General features: G+C 39.6%; 1 protein-coding gene across 6 annotated transcripts in view; it reads right to left on the bottom strand.

Moving 5' to 3' along the window:
- il1rapl2 (interleukin 1 receptor accessory protein-like 2) overlaps positions 1 to 17,180 on the bottom strand; it is a 380,785-nt gene continuing 363,605 nt past the window's right edge. Inside the window, exons 10-19 of one of the 6 annotated variants that reach the window (XM_027282199.1) lie at positions 11,600 to 11,740; positions 11,125 to 11,185; positions 9,702 to 9,814; positions 5,393 to 5,571; positions 5,188 to 5,265; positions 4,985 to 5,101; positions 3,692 to 3,814; positions 2,623 to 2,862; positions 2,416 to 2,446; positions 1 to 2,153 (exon numbers count right to left, since the gene is read on the bottom strand). In XM_027282199.1, the coding sequence (XP_027138000.1) occupies positions 2,065 to 2,153; positions 2,416 to 2,446; positions 2,623 to 2,862; positions 3,692 to 3,814; positions 4,985 to 5,101; positions 5,188 to 5,265; positions 5,393 to 5,571; positions 9,702 to 9,814; positions 11,125 to 11,185; positions 11,600 to 11,740 (1,172 nt within the window). In that variant the 3' untranslated portion in view covers positions 1 to 2,064. The remainder of the gene's footprint in view (positions 2,154 to 2,415; positions 2,447 to 2,622; positions 2,863 to 3,691; positions 3,815 to 4,984; positions 5,102 to 5,187; positions 5,266 to 5,392; positions 5,572 to 9,701; positions 9,815 to 11,124; positions 11,186 to 11,599; positions 11,741 to 17,180) is intronic. The other 5 variants (XM_027282205.1, XM_027282200.1, XM_027282206.1 and 2 more) reach the window with 5 other exon arrangements.

Below are 17,180 nucleotides of genomic sequence, written 5' to 3'. Positions count from 1 at the left end.
TAGTTAAATTATTTCATATATCCAAAGAATAGTCAAAGAAATCAGCAGAAATCAAAAGACAACCACTATACTGTATATTGCCATTGAATATAACAACTCAAATAATTAATTATTGTATCAAACAATCTCAAATATCCAGAATTCATTGGTTCTAATAAGACAATGACAGTACCTTTGTGTAAATTCAAAACATTATTCACTTTGCTTAAATATTATGGTAATAATCTTGGTTTCTTAAAGCTCACAAAGAAGAATGTGGTCTGGTTCAGCTTGGAGTCCGGCTTTGTATGCAGTGAAGCCCCCTTTGGCTGACTGGTAGTGGTCTCGATTCCAGAGTGACAGGCTCAAAACATCAGTCCACTAGCAGAGTTGCACTGCCATGAACATCCATCCATCCGTCCATCCATCCATCCATGAAAAGAGGGACAGAATGAAAGCAAAAAAGGGGCTCTGGGTCTCACACTTAATGTGGGTGTTAACAGAAATTGTAGGGAACAAATCACTGTTATGTATAGGTCTATGCATAAGTTATGGGAGCTGTACAGAGATTATTAAAACAAACAAACAAACAAACAGACATTAAAAACAAAGCCTGGTAAAAATTCTCAGCAACCTCCTCAAAGGATGAAACTCTTAAATAAAACGATAAAAATAAAATAAATAATAAAAATGTTTTTGGAGGGACACCTCCTTTTTTCCCTTTATCAGTTTTTATCATTACTTCATGGCTCGACAAAAAAACAAATATACCATATCAACATAAGACGTTTATTCACCTCCGTAATTAAAGGAGGCTGCGAGAAATTTCTCTTTTATCTATTTATTTCATTTATTTAGTTGTTTTTTTTTTATATCTAAATTGGTGGTCATGCAAATAGAAAAAGCCAAGTCCTTTATGCTTTTAGTTTGATGGTAAAGGTTGGTAGGTAACCTCTTGGCCAGTTCACCTCTTGATGAGTTGACTAGTTGCTGATTACTGGGTTACAAGGTGATGAGCTGGTTTTCAGTCTCGTGGTGCCTTTAAGCATCCTCCTAGCTCAAGAAGTAACTAGCCTTTTAGTCATAGGCTAGTTTGAACAACTAGCTTTGTTTCCATACACGCCCGCTAACTGTGCTTTCTCAGTTTAGCAACTGCTTTATGCATCTTGATATTCTTGGTGGAATCCATTCGTTTAAGTCAACCCTTTGCACCTCTAAGAACCAAACTGGCCGGCTAGCTGGCTAGCTAACCAGGAATAATATTTCAAGAGGTTGACTTGTTGTTTTAAGGTGGACTGGTATTCCAGAATCATTGCTTGAAGTCTGCCTCCTTTACTGACAAGCCACCTAGTCAAAAGGTAGATCGATATACTGAAAACTCTGATCCACCGGCATTCTGAGATCACGCTACTTTTGTTTTTCAGTCGACCGATATTTCCGAGTAGTTGAGCTGACAAATCCACTGGTTTTCAGGGTACACAGCTGGTGTGCGAGCAGACTGCGATTACGAGATACTACTTTTTTTTTTGTGCTCCGAATTCCAACTTGGTTGTTTGACAAATGGAGTACTCCTGTCTGCAGATATCTACTTACTGTTTAAGTATCCTGGATTGTTGACCTTTCCAGTTCATTACATCCATGTGTCCATACCTGTCTACAAACTCTCTGCACCAGTCAAATGTGTATGACCAGTCATGTTGTATACTAGAGCTCCTTCCCAATGGTCATGGCTACACATCTACATTTTGTATCAGTCTGTAACCAATTGGTAGGTCCAAAACAGCATACAATCGCTTTGCAATCGGAGTCCATCCATCTGTAAATTGTCTGCAGACAGTGTACCCAACCATTATGAATCCAAGGCTTATACAGTCTTCAAGCAGTCCTTTGATGGGACGAAGTGTGTCACACAACTAGTCTGCAGGCAGTCCCTCCTGGAAACCAAGGCTGTACAAAGTCCGGAAACCCAACGAAAACCAGTCGACCAACCTATGTCCAGTCTACCCCATGTCCAAAGCCAGTGTAAAAGCAGTCTGTAAACCGGTCTGTAATCCAGTACCAGTTGAGCTGTCCTTCTACCAGATGTCAGAGCTTAGTTCTCTGCTGGTGAGTGGTACAAAGCTGCTGTTCAGATGGAGTTCTGGCTTTTTCCCAAGAGTACTGCTCTGAGGCACCTGGAAAAAACACAGGACAACAGTGATAAGCAGGAATCTTCCCCACACCACGACTCCTAGCAAAAATCTACAACTAAAAAGAGAAAGAAGGGGCTGCATTAAAGAGAATATACAGTGCTATTGCATGCCAATAGTATACCATGCCTCATAAATGACAACTATATGACAGCTACTTCCCAGTCTGTTAAAATAAATGAATATTGTAGATTGGTTAATATGAAGATACTATTTTCTTTCTACATTTTCTTTTATCCAAACAGACCTCTTGTTCCCCAGTGAACTGCTCTGAACCCCTGGGGAGAAAAGAGGGTTTTTTATTTTTAATGTGTTTAAACTGAAAACATGCACACAAACAACAGCATGGAAATAAAAAAAATTTACAAAAAGGATACACAAGTGAAGATGTTGGATTCTAGAAACTTAAAAGGATCTGCAAATGAAAAGTAAGTGGTCGTGTCTTTTCTCCCACCTGTCCATTCAGCAGTGTCATGGGGATGTTGCAATAGACATGACGTCCACCGGGGCCCAGAGTGGAGAACTGCACGGTGGAGGGAGGTGGGAGTGGAGGCGACATGGAGGAGGGCTGTGGAGGAAGTTGGAACTCATAGCTGCGGCAGAAATGTCTCATTTGGGCAGCTGTAGCAGTGTGACCGCCACCGAGTGGCAAGGTCATCTGGTTGTAGTCGGGTATCTCTGTCGCTAAGGCAACCTGTGGTGAAAAAATATTAATTTTTGTTAACTTTAATCACCTAAAATATTATTCCAGTTGGCAGTTAAACCGTACAATTTCTTAATGACGGTATTTTGAAGAGATTTTCATCCTGGATGAAATGTGAAAACAAGCAATGGCAAAATCATAAAAAAATGTAAAGAAGTTGGGAATTCACTTCTTTTTCATCAAGGACCCAGTCTAATAATAATGAGAATAAATTATGAGAATAATTAGGTTAACTCTATTCAGCAGAAATACACGCCACAGTCTGATTGGGATCTCTTAAATGCAGGATGGCGGAAATCTAGGCAGGATCCGTTACTGATGGGCCATCATGGTAATTATGCAGAAAGTGTACTCATGTACTATACAGGGGGCACTTAGTTGGACCAGTCTCTTTAAATGTAATTGGACATAAAAGTCAGTATATACCCATTGTATACTGTATAGTGTTACCATGACATTAGGAATGACAAACAGCTAATCTGCATAAAAGCCATTACATTTTCATTTCATTTTCAGATACACAGCAGGTGAGCATGTGTGGCACGATGGGTTGTTTTCAGGTTTGCTGCCGACCCATTATAATTTCTTGCATCAGTCAGTTGACAGTCAGCATGTATTTTTAAACGTGAAATTAATTGTTTATTATGTAAAATCTGTGTGTAATACTGTGTGTGCACATGTGCATCAGTGTGAGTGTTTGCATGACTATGTGGCATTAAAAGCCTTGCTCGGTTTGCCCGTCTTTACTACCTGACACCGCTGCTTTCAGAAACGCTGAGCTTAATTAACAGTTTGAAGTGATACGCGCGCAACGGCTGACCTGATGATGTCCATGCCGACTCTCGTTAGGGGGCGCCAGTGAAGCGGAGGTGGTCGTCATGGCAATGGTGGAGACAGTGGTCTGTAGGTCACCAAAGAGGCCCTGCTCGCCGGAGTCCATCACCTGTTACCATAGACACATAATTATATAGCTTTCAATGTGCAGACTTATACAAGTGTTTGAGAAGTCAAGGAGACTTTAGTCATCATGTAGAAACTAACTTTTATCCTGTAACACTGTTTATCACCAAATGTGTATTAATCCACAGATGAAAATAGGTCCCTAACAAAAAGAAAGAAAATTAAAAAATTATAATAACCTCATATCCTTTAAGTGGATTAAGTTCATCTGGGTTGGGTTATATAGTATAGTAGCCTTTAGTTGATTTTGTTTGGTCTGAACAGTTTTCCTAAAGTTCACTTGTTGTTGCATTTCAGTATTTGGTTCGTTTAAGAAATGAACTCGGACAGGAAAACAAACGTCACATGGATTCAGGCAAGTCTGTTAAATGTCATCCTTCAAGGTTGGAGATGTTGCTGGTAGTGAGGGGACGAAACATACCTGATTGCCATTCAGCATATGTTGCTGAGGATGATGGATGACTTGAATTCTTTAACATTCTCGTGCAATTTTTCAAGAAGTTAGGGACCGTGTGTTCCCTGGCCCATAAATTGAAGAGGCGTTTTACCTCTTTTGGGCGTCATTGTGTTATATCAGATTTTCCAAGCATGAGTAACTGCACTCTATCGGATGTCAATGTCTATTCACTGTAAAATCACGGCTTTGAATGGTGCTGTTTTGAGTGAATAAGAAGGAATGGAAAGCTAGACTGAGCTGTACATAAATAACACTGGCTTGCTTGTAATTCATTCACTGTTGTAAACGCTGTAGACGCTTGTCCGGTATGTTGCATTTGTATAGTTTATTCTCCAGTACCAAGAAGCATGACGACATCTCTTTGCTAATCAGGGCACAGACCTCCTGAGGTGTTAACACCTGTACACATCTCCCTCTCACTGTGAGTCCAGTTTTCATACGTTACCTGTATTTAGCTGACATTTCAAATGCCATTTCATTGTAGTGAATGTATGCACCCCAGGGGTGCATACATAAATGTGAAGACTACATTTCCACAACTCAATTTTTTTTTTCTTGGCCACGGAGAGAGTGTTTTTCTGTCTTTACACCTGTAGCTCTACACAATATGCACAATTCATGAGTAGAAGGACATGGGTTTCAGTATACGTCTCATTTTACTGAGTATGTACTTAAAAATGTAATGTACTTTGTTACCTGGCGTCTGGATAACGTCTCTCTGCGTTTCGAGGGCATCTCGTAAACCACCTGTTTCCAGAACTTAGATGACAGCTCATTGCTCTTAGGACCCCTCCACTTGATAATGGATAAAACCTGCAGAGAAGAGAAGAGATCTGATATATTTACATATTCCTTCAGTCTCCTCCTCTGTTCCTTTATTCATCCCTCTCTCTGTGTACCTTGATTGTATGCTTAAGCGCTTCCACCTCTTGGTAGTTCATGACATTCTTCAGGTCTGCGCACTCTATCATGATCACCTGGACACACGGGAACACACAGGAAGAGGTGTTTGAAAAGGAAGGGAGTACTTCACAACTTCCTTGAGCATGTAATATTGTGTAATCAACACTAAACATATGTCTCAGATTGTTATATTTCACATACCTTGATCTCCCCGGTAACCAGCATCGAGTGGAGGCGTGTCTCTATCTGGAAGATGCTCCACCCTCTTTTGGCGACAAACTCCGGCGTCAGAACGATGATCAGACGTCTGCTCTGTTCAACGCTACGAGCCAAATCCTCAATGTAGGCTGGGAGACACAGATATGGAGATAAAGTGAAGGCTACAAAGAGCAAGAAGAGAATTAGAGAGGGACGTCATTTCATTTACTTAACTACATTTTGAATTTACTTGAATAAAACAAATCTCAATGTGTTTAAATTATTGACAGTGATGCTGTTTTCTCCAGTTCATTATTACAGTGAAACACAATAGTGTATTTTTTTTATTTTTAGATCAACCTCATGTCTGGGCATGAAGCGAGACTAAGAATGTGGTTTCACAGCTTGTGTCTCCAAAGGGCTGATTCCTACCTTATGTGTCATTTGTATAAGCTGTACCCAATAAGCAATGCAATAATAGCATTTTGTGGTTATAAAAGTAGACTTAAGCGCTGCAACTATTTCCTGGCAGGCGGCAGCTGGGTGCAGTGGACTGTACAGCTTCCTGAAGTGCATCAAAGCGAAGGCAGCAAGGTTGCCACTTTGTGTAACTGAGACAGATAGTTTAGTATTCATCTTTTCCTCTCACTCACCATGTCTCAAAATGTTGGCGTATCTCTTTGACATGTGTTCAGTAAAATAAAACCTCTTCTATAACTCTTTTGAAACACTTTGCTCAGGTAGATTTCTAAAGAAACAGCTCAACATTTTGGGAAATGTGGTAACTCATATTATTTGCTTGTGCTTGTAGGTGTTGGACTGGAATCAATCGCTTCATCTGGCCTGGATAGAAAGCAACAACATATAGTAACCAAAACGTTGAAACTCCTCCTCAAAATTGTGAAAATATAAAAGTCAGAAAAAAAACAAGTATTTTATTTTATTGTGAATCGCAGGTAAGGAAGCTTCAAGAGGACGAGGCAGAACATATTAAATTAGGGTGTATCTGCCTTCTCCTTCCGCATCCTTCGACTCATTTTCTTCATAAATAACTGGAATGATTGACAGGAGTATATAGTAGAGTGACAGAAATGCCTGTGCAAGAGGTTTTTTTTTTTTTTCTTTTTTCCGCGCAGTCAAGTCAGCTCTTAGATGGAGATGAGATGAAGAGTTGTGCTGATACACCACCATCAACTTTTACTTTTAAGTTATAGGGCGGAAAATGCGAGGTGAATGAGCAGGTGATGAGATGTGAAAAGTGAGTAAATCTGAGGTGCGTGTGTCAATATCGAGCCAACGTTTGCAGTTTTAAATGCTTCTTTTTTTTTATCCTCGCTGTGGTGCTGTTGCTTCATACTGAGCCCAGTGGAAACCTGTCTTCTCAAACTGTCCCATTTCCAATTATTTGTTTGTGACACGCTGAATATATTGTTATTATTATTATTTTTTTGCCGTCAAAGAAATTGCTCATTATTTTTCAAATTTGTAGTTACTGAAAAGGTATGAAAACTCTGTTCTGTGAACAACAGGCTCTCTCTCTCTCTGTATTGCCTCTCTCCTTCACCATCTCTTCACTTGCTAACTAAATTAATGACAGAGACTCTCCAGCAACACATTGCAATTTCACGCTCAATTTGCGGGGCACAAATAGTACAGAACATCCCGAAATTTAGTCCCTTTCATTCTTTCTTTCTCCGGGTTTAATTTTCCATCCTTCTCTTTATGTTTCGCTCTCTCTCTTCCTCCCACTTAACCTCCCACTTTTCTCTCCTGCCCTTCACGTCTCCTCTTCCCGTGCTCTCTTCTTTTTGAGGATTATGTAAATCAATTAATGAAATAACACAAACCAATGACCCCATACCCACCTCTTTCTGTCCCCGCTGTTTATTTCCCGCTCTCTTGTTAATTTCGCAGGGCTAATGGAGTGGATAATTGAACGGTGTATTTTAGGTCGCTCCGTCAATGGCTTTGGTAAGCATTGAAAAGGCACCTCTCTCTGTCTCTGTGATTCACCCATTCAGTGTGTTTCTCCACACCACGTAACCTTTAATTCACACGCATCTTAGGTAGAGTTATGCGTGTCGTTACACACAGCGGACATTTGTTTTTAGGATGTTTTCAGGGCACAGGGAGGAAATATGACTTTCTATGCGTTTGTTAGGAGGAGGTATAATTTTGTCTGAGGGCAGACTATGCAGAGCGTGGCGATTCATTATGAGCCACATTTAAGTAAATTTATTTATGTGTTTCAGACGAAAATGTTAAATAATACAAAGAACACACATTAGTTTGTGACTCTATGGCCACATTATGAAGTTATTTTAGTGGCTACATTCTTTTTCTTGGACAAGTTGAAATGTGGTTTTGGTAACATAATGCTAATAAACAGGCTTAATATTTTATTCCCTGCATTAGTTTGATACTTCAGTTGAATTAACCAGGTGCCTCAGAGACTACTGAATGTGCCTTATATTTATTTTATTGAAGTAAACACAGACTGATTTGTCGTCCATTTTTAAAGCACGGGACTAAAAGAAAGAATTAAACATTTATAATGCAAGGTTTGCGATGTGTACAATGTGCTGAAGACTTACTATGCTATGGGACGTGGCTTAACTTTTTTCTTTAATAGGTGGGTCTTATGATACTAATAATTAGACAATCAGGTAAGAAGGAGAAAATATAATATCATTTTTATTTTCATTCTGACTTTAAAACATCATTAATTGACTGTTTGGCCACCTGACAGACTATCACCTCATGAAGCCTATCTATACATCCAGAGCAGCATTCATTTAGAGTTGTAAATATTGTAAATAAAAGTAAAATTTCACACTCCTTTTAGCTCTGTTTTGGTCTCCACCATCTCCTCAAGGAAATATCTGGCTCTCCACTATGTTCAAAAGCTAGTGGCTGCTCGGCTGTAGGTTGTTTGGTGGGTAATCATGGCTCGTTGGATAAAAACTAGCCACCTGGTTGAAGAGAGCAGTGAGGCTGAACTATTTGTGCACGGTTTCAGCCAAAACAATGAGCCGGAAGACACTAAAACGCTTCGTAGAGCTGAGGGACACTGCAGAGTCAGGTGTTCATTTATCATCACTCACTACCTGCCAACTGCTTTTACACTTCGAGCAGATATAAGAGCCGCTGCATGTATAAAAACATGGTTTATTGCAGCTTTAACAATTCTTCCTATTAGGAGCAATACATGGGTGCATAGATGATACATGTGCGCATGTTCTGCGTGTGTGAGAATGTGACTGTGTGTGTGTGTGTGTTTAGAAACAGTATGAAACAGATGAACCTCACTACATTTCAATCTAAATGTTCCATTCACTGTCCCTGCAGCTGGCAAGGCCAGAGATGAGTGTAACAATGATGGATGGCAGTAGGTGTGTGTGTGTGTGTGTGTGCGTGTGTGTCTCTGACAAATCTATACATTACACTGTATATCCGCCTCATATTATGCTCAGTGCATATATAGCTATGTGTGTGTGTGTGTGAGGTCAGAGCATTGACAGATAACAGCAATAACGGTCATATTTCGCCCTCCAGTTGGACTGGCGAGCGACACATAACCCTGCAGAAATGATGACAAACGGTATCTGCGTAGGTGTGTGTGTGTGTGTGTGTGTGTGTATGTGTGTGTGTGTGTGTGTACAGTGTGTGTACTGAACCTTACATCCTGCACAGTACATGTAACCTTTTTATTGTTGTGAAAGTAAGACTGAGACACAGGCTAGACTGGGGAAAACACGTACTGTGTCTGTGGTTTCATAAGTGTGAACGCATATGTGTGTGTGTGTGTGTGTGTGTGTGTGTGTGTGTGTGTGTGTGTGTGTGTGTGTGACATTCGGGGGACATTCACCTGATACACAGACGTGTGTGTGTGTGTGTGTGTGTGTGTCTGTAAGTGTGTTAGGACGAAAACACACATAGATTCTTATTTATTCTGACAGAGTGATGAATTCTGGGTATTGGGGGCTATAATGGTCCAGAGAGAAAATGAAACAGGTTATGTGTGTGTGTGTGTGTGTGTGTGTGTGTGTGTGTGTGTGTGTATGTGTCATTCGGGGGGACATTCACCTGATACACAGATGTGTGTGTGTGTGTCTGTAAGTGTGTTAGGACGAAAACACACATAGATTCTTATTTATTCTGACAGAGTGATGAATTCTGGGTATTGGGGGCTATAATGGTCCAGAGAGAAAATGAAACAGGTTGTGTGTGTGTGTGTGTGTATGTGTGTGCAGGGGAGGAGGAGTAGGTAAGGTGGCCAGACAGATAGATAGACAGATAGATGGATACTTACTACTGCTGGGTATTAGATCTCTGTCTGGTATAAACAGCTTGTAACCATAATGCTTCTCCAAAACATCCGGCAGGATCTCTAAAGCAAATGTTTCCTCGTCGCTGCTCGCCCTGCTGGGGTCAGAGAATAGTAATCATGGCTCTAGATTCAAAATCAAATGCGAAACCAAAAGTGATGGCCACAACGCCTGGTGATAGCCTCAAATGTATGTGACAGTTAAAAATGAACTGCAACAGCCAGAAATTGTGTAGCGTGACATCACAGCCAGTTTATCTTAGTTTGGGTTTAAGGGAACACTTTCTGCACACATGCACTAGCCCCCCACCCAACATGCAAAATCTCTTGTGCAACAGCTTTACCTCCATAACTTCCTGTGAATTATTATTATGTGCTTGTTACGAGCAATAACTGTCATGTGCAATAATTGTGTAATCATATGCAACAACCCCTGTCACGTAACATCCTGCTTTTACCATTTGTTATGCAAATACAAGCAAGATGCAGCATGCACCTTTTATGAATACCCCTTTTTGTATTTTGTACATTTATAGCATTGCATTTATATTTATATTGTGGTTTTTATCTTTTCTATATCGACGCTACACTATGCTATTTCCTATATTAGGACCAGCACCTTGTTGAAGCCCCCTGTAGTTTCATTGTGCTTACAGTATGTCTGTTGTACAATGACAATAAAAGCTTTCTATTCTATTTCTATTCTTTTCCAAAGTGAGATGAAAAGATCAGTACCAATTCTGGATCATTAAGTGTGGAGCCGTGGTTAGTTTATCTTAGACATACATCCAGCAGCGCCTCTAAAGCTCATTTATTGACACACTGTAACAGATATGTGGAAAAAAAGAAAAGTTACTATTTCTTGACAAACGGCAATTTTCCATCTGCCCAACACTTCAGTGTTTTACTGTAGCATCCCAGGGTACAGTGGGACTTGGCAGAACACACACAGTGTTACCGAACCTGGTAATCCTGCTGTATTGGCACAACTTTGGACGCTGCACAAACAACAGCCAACCACAAACCCTTTGTGTCGGGCTGTTGTTTGCCAAAAAATGGTTCCAACAATTGATGCCCTCTAAAACTGTAAAATGTGTTTATTAGTCTGCTTTAGAGGTGCTGACATGGATACTTTGAACTGTTGCCCTTGCTTCCTTGTTTTTATGCTAAGCTAGGCTCGCCACATCATGACTCTGGCTCCACACTTAACGGACCGTCATGAAACTGGTGACCCTAAACCTAACTTTATCAAGACTTTAACGTCCAACACACAGAATCAAGTTCAGAAAGTGCTTTTCGTGCTGATATCTGTGAAGATGAGATAATAATAAGTACAAGAACCAGTGTTATTATGACGAGAAAGCATTTTTAATACATACATATATATGTGTGTATAGAGGTAACTGACCTGCCCAAAGAGTCAAGGTCCACTTTAGTATAGGACAGATAGGCGTCATACTCCTTATTATCTGTAAAGAGAGAGACAGACAGAGTACATAAGTACAGGACAGGTAGACATCTCTTTGAAAATCACTCTGCGTCACGTCATTTACCTTTCAGAAAGAGCTTTAAGACTTTGCTAATCACCATTTAGACTAACAACCGAGACGTTCATTCATTCAGATGTTCATTCACTTTGGTGCTTTTCTTTTGTTAATGGCTTTCTTTGACTTAAGTGTGCACTTGATTGATTGTAACTGCATCTTGGGTGTTTTTTATCGCTTCAGCAACATGTTTCCATCGTAACCTGCTGTGAGCCTGAGTGCTGCTGTCTTCTCCTCTTTCCTAGTGCAATATGTATGTTGATATACATAAGCTCTCTGTCTGAACCACTGCTGCTGTTGCATAATTTGTCATAAAAATGAGCACGCAAACAGGCTTACCGTCTTCGGTTTCATCACTCCCAAAGTGTCGCCTGTAGCAGAGCATGATCTCCAGGTTGTAACACTTATAAAGTGCCGTCAATACTCCCAACAGCAACAATATGACCCCCAGACCACCAGCCAGCTCCAGGCGATACATATCTACAGGCAGGAGAGATACAGCAAGGGGGCGAGTGGAAAAGAAATCAATGAGATTTATATCAGTTATTGCTCAAAGGACCACAAGATAATCATATATTTTCTCCAGTATAACTCATTTTGAACGCTGTATTACTGAAGTTTTATTTGTGTTTGGATTTTCTTCTCTGCTTTCTTTTTACAAACTGATCTGCTCACATCTGAGCACGTGAAGTCAATCTACAACAATTTGAATTCAGGAAATATAAAAAATGAAAAACTTAAATTACATTCAGATTGGCAAATTTTCTAAAATCGGTGACGGGAAGATTGAAACTCATTTCAATCACACAAATACACAATCCGAGATTGTTATTACAGCTGTTTTGTTTTTCTGCTAATATAGCACACTGACTGAACTGACTGAATAAGACATCATAAGACAAACACACACACACACACACACACACTGAACCAGGTGTGTAAGACATGAACATCAATGAATGACTAACACCGTTACTACTTTTTTAGTTTCCTAACGTTGTCCCAGTTTTGTTCTACTAAATTGAACTGTCACACTTTCTATGAAGACTGCATCTGTATCACGTTATCATAATGCTTTATGACTACACACATGAACAAGTCATTATGGACGCTCATGGACGCTCTCATAAACTAGAGGTTTACTGATGAGGCTTATAACACATTATGGGTACTTATACACACATATAACACACTCCAACAATCACCTGTACAAGGAACTAATAGTATATAGGATGCTATAACATGCAACAATCCATGCCACAAGTAAAGTGAAGTAGATATTGACACATGCACAATGTGTTTCATGCACTTCAAATAATTTAAGACAATTAAAGTTAAATCTATCAATAATAGGAATGAAATCTAAATGTATAAAACCTAAAAGAGATATTCTATTGTTCTATTCTGTCTATGTCGATATGTAAGGTAATCATAATGTATTATAAGCCCCATCAGTCAACTGACAATTCAATTACAATTCATCATAAGTCACATCTATAATGTATTATAACTCACTATGAATGTCCCCATAACACACTTTCCTCAAACTTTCAAGCGAGACTGTGCAACTTTTACTGAACAGTGGCTACAAGTGGCAATCACAGGAGAGTGGTCAATCCTAAAATGGAGCCAAACAGCAGAATAAATAGAGTTGTAGTCATCATATGGACTGACTTAGCAATATCACTAACATCTATTCTTGACAGAACAAAAACAAACATTGTGTGTCTTTATGGCCCAGTGTTTAGGAGTGTGTAACTCTAGTCCTGCATGGCTACCACTGAAATGTTTAGAGAAATGCCCGATCATTTATCTCACTTTCGTGGCTTGTCCGATGGTGTGCACCGTTTTCTCTTGCCTCACTGTGGTTTGTCAGGCCACAGGAGGCAACAATGAGCCCGTTTCTGCCTGCACTTGGACAATCACACATTTTTGGAAGCCTTTTCAAGCTGAAAAAGGCTTCGAGGTGGAGGACTAACAGATTGGTTTGGCAGATGTGCATATAGCAAATTACCCGGCCTTTAATAAAGAGGAGCTCACTGTAAACTTTTCATTGGGAAGCATCCGATACTGTCTCTCATGTAGTGAATGAGACAGCTGTGGATGGGACTGATAACGCTGACATTTTTATAGTATGCAGCCTATTGATGTTTCTCTGTGTTTGATCCTGTTTAATTAAGTTCACTGAATCAAACTGAGATCGACAAAAATAAAAGAACCGCCTGTGTAATTCTGTATTTTACACATCTGCAGGTTATGAGTCAGTTCCAACACAGAGTATTCAGAGCTGGAACGCCTCACAATCTGAGATCATGTATATCTGTATGGATGATGATGTTATCACAGGCAATACGAGTGTATGGTAGATTAATGGAACATGATGGGGACTGACACAATGGGAAATATGATCTACTGTTATGTCATTCACACTTACTCACACACACATCAACTCATCTCGTCACTATGACTAAGCACCACCTCATTTTATAACCCGTGTTTATTCGTTGTCCTAGTTATTGCAGGGAATTTTATGCTGTTGCAATATGTTACATCCTTTAAATGACATCATGTTTTATTTGTTTTATTATTATTTTTTTATTATCTATTATCTTATTACGTTGGTGTGTAACAATATCCTCTGACATAAAGTTTTAATGACTACTTGAGCCTGAGGTCAGACCCTGCAGCTCTACAGTGTGTCATCATAAGCAGATTCCTGTTGCCACATGGGACTACAGCGCCACCTATTGTGGGGAGAGCAAGCTGTCTTACTATCATGTATTTTTCTCGCCTCCTACATTAAAAGCTACAGATTAATATCAAAACATTAATGTGAAGAACAGCATACACACATACAGAAATAGTCAGGTCTATCAGATCTGAAGAACTTTGGCTGATTCGTAAAGCTGATTTGTTACTTTCTTTGTTCTCCTGTCAGCTCGGTGACAGCGTGTAATAGAAACATTCAGTCTGCACCTACAGCGCCTGTACTGTAAGTCACAGCGGGAGCGCTCGCTCTCACATGTGTGGCTGCTCATTTGACTTTTATAGAACTGTAAATTTGCAGTTGGACTGAAGGCATCAGTCACAGACGTAGAAGACTTACAATCATGAGCTGAATTTTAATAGCATAGTATTGAGAAAATCCTTTAAACAGGCAGTGGTGGAAGAATGCCGCAATGTTACAATACGTCAGTCTTGATTAAGTAATAGTACAAGTAGGCATAGTCGGCAAAATATACATAAAGTACCTCAGACTGTGATGTTATATTGCATTAAAATGTAAGTAGCATGTTGTTGCTGGACCTCTTTTTAATGAAATACATACTATTATGATGAATATATAATATATTAATATAATATATATTGAGCTGTCTCTAACACATCTATCTAATTTCATTATACTGCTGACCATGTGTTAATCCACGTATTATATCTACATATACATATGTAGTTACCTTTATAGTTATTCCTATAAGTGCTGTAGATGGTTGTGATACTGTAAGTGCTCGTACGCCCAAAGTATCACAGGAATTTTTTCAAAAAGACAGTTTATTATTTTGTGGAAACAGATGGATAAATCTTTGAGTGAGCATAGTGATAGTGAACAGCCTGCACCAACTTAAAATATTAATAAAAATTAAAGGCTTAGAGCGTATGTAGCAGGCCAAATTCATTGAATTTCCTATAAAAAATGTTTTTCAGTACCTTCTCGGTTGTACAGCAGCATACTTGTTATCAGCAATATGTACTGTGTGTCTCATATATTGAATTTCTTTACATGTATAATGCTCCGTCATCTCGAGCATGCTGGAACAACTCTTGAACTCGAGAATCATCTTTTTTCTGGCTGTAGTATCAAACCGAGTGACCTAAGCTGAAGAACTTTAAGGACAAAGGGCCAGCTTGAAATGGATTTATACATTTATGAATGATGGTGCAAGAATGTCCCATCATGTCCCTGTCTTTTCGATTACCACCACAGTATGTAACCTGCCTGAAATGACCGCGCTTCACCAGTAGACGTCTCTCTAACTCTACCCTGTGCTGCTACACCACAGTCTTCCACAAGGAGACACTATGTAGGAGAAAGAGGTGGGACAGTGGGCAGAATATTGAGGGAGGAATAGATGGAACGGCAGTCCAAGGGGGGAAGAAAAATAGTGAAATTTAACTAATTACCAAATATTTGCTTTACAGTGAAGTGAACTCCAATTGCCTCCATTAGTAATGAGACCCATTTAGAAAACCTCTCCCCCTGCCTCCATCCATCCCTCTCTCCTTCCCCCGTGTTCCTGTCTCTGCTCTCACCCCTCACTCTATCACCACTCCCTCCTTCATCTATCTCTCTCAGATATTTTTCCATTAGTAATGAGTCACTTGCCGCCGTCTCCTGATATCAGTGCACGGGAAAATGGGAGCCTGAATTTGAATGCTGAATTTTAAGTACGCTTTTTACTTATTAGGCATAAAAAGAGTAGTCAGCGATGGTAATGGGGGCGTTAAGAGTCTGCATATGTGATATTTTACAGAACTTTTCTCCCTGTTACGCTCTTTGACACCACTTTGTTTAATTCCACAAACTTTACTGTCTTTGTCGGTCTTTTAGTTTTCTATTCCTTCCACTGGTTTTATTAAAAGTGCATTCAGCATCTGATGCCAAAGCAAGTTGTAAATAAATAAATAAAATGCATTAATAATAATAAAAATAGCCTTAAAAGTTTTCTCCCAAATGTCCCATCTGTGTCATCTTTCAGTTTGGAGCCACTGTTAGATTCTGAAGATGCTGTTTCTTTAAAGGTTACTTCAAGTTGAAGACAAAGCTGTCTTCTTTAGAAAGACCTGAGATCCCACCAAACTCTGCAACTCAACATGGATTCTAAATTATATCAAAGTCTGGTCTTTTAAGCCAACATACATGACTGAAAGAAGTCTGTTGTTATTACTGTGTTTGTTCTCCACCCTCACACCGTATTGTGTCTGAGATTCATCGAGATCTCCGTCATTCTCTTTGTTTGTTGCTCCTATTTGAGAGGGACAGCCCTCACCTTTGTCTTTCTTATTCATTCATAAAGGATGGTGACCTCACATAATAGTAGAGTCACTCCACCCAATCTTAACCCGTGCAGAGGTCTGGTTGACCAAAGAACAGGATGTACAGTTCCACTTTGTAGTAATTTAAATGTTTTCCACAAGAAGTTATAGAAAAATAATTTTAAAAAATCGTTTTGGGATAAAGAAAATGCAACATTAAGTAGATGTTATCACTCACTGGCCTCATTTGCACTCTTAAATTCAAAGTGTCTTGTATTTGAAAGAAATCTGAGTACTAATTCACACCGGATTACAAATCTGACTCCATCTGTTTGGCTTTTCTACAAACTACAAATACAGAGTGTGTTTGGTAAATGCTGAAACCGAAGATGAATAAACTTTGCCCATGAGCATGTTCAGTAACAAGAATAACAACACGGGACAGGGTGAACAAAGGTGAGTGGTTATTTGAGTAAAGATCATGAGCATGTACAACTTTTCAACATCTGGATGGAGTGCCTCTCAAACCGCAACCTGAAGTAGTCTGAGCAATCGGATTGATCAAAGCTTTCCTGGATGCAATTGGCTTTTTTTGATATGCAGCAGCTATCGGATCGCCTGAAGTGTAAATGAGGTCGATGGAAATGTTTGGATGTATCTCCCTTCCTCACCCAAAATCAGACCTGCCTAAAAATCTCCTTTTTTGCCTCTAGATGAAGCTAATGAAGCCTGTGTTGAACCCAAACCTTTGACTGACATCAGACGAACCATGTCTTTCCTTCACTCTCCGTCTGTCCTTCTGTTTGTCATCTCCTCTCCATCCCTCTTCTCTCCTGTCAGGCTCTTTCCGTCCGTCTCTCTCCCTCCCCATTTTTTTCTTTCGAGT

The sequence above is a fragment of the Larimichthys crocea genome, chromosome I (assembly GCF_000972845.2).
Source record: "Larimichthys crocea isolate SSNF chromosome I, L_crocea_2.0, whole genome shotgun sequence".
NCBI lineage: Eukaryota > Metazoa > Chordata > Actinopteri > Sciaenidae > Larimichthys > Larimichthys crocea.
This window is presented reverse-complemented; position numbering and strand designations above follow the sequence as displayed.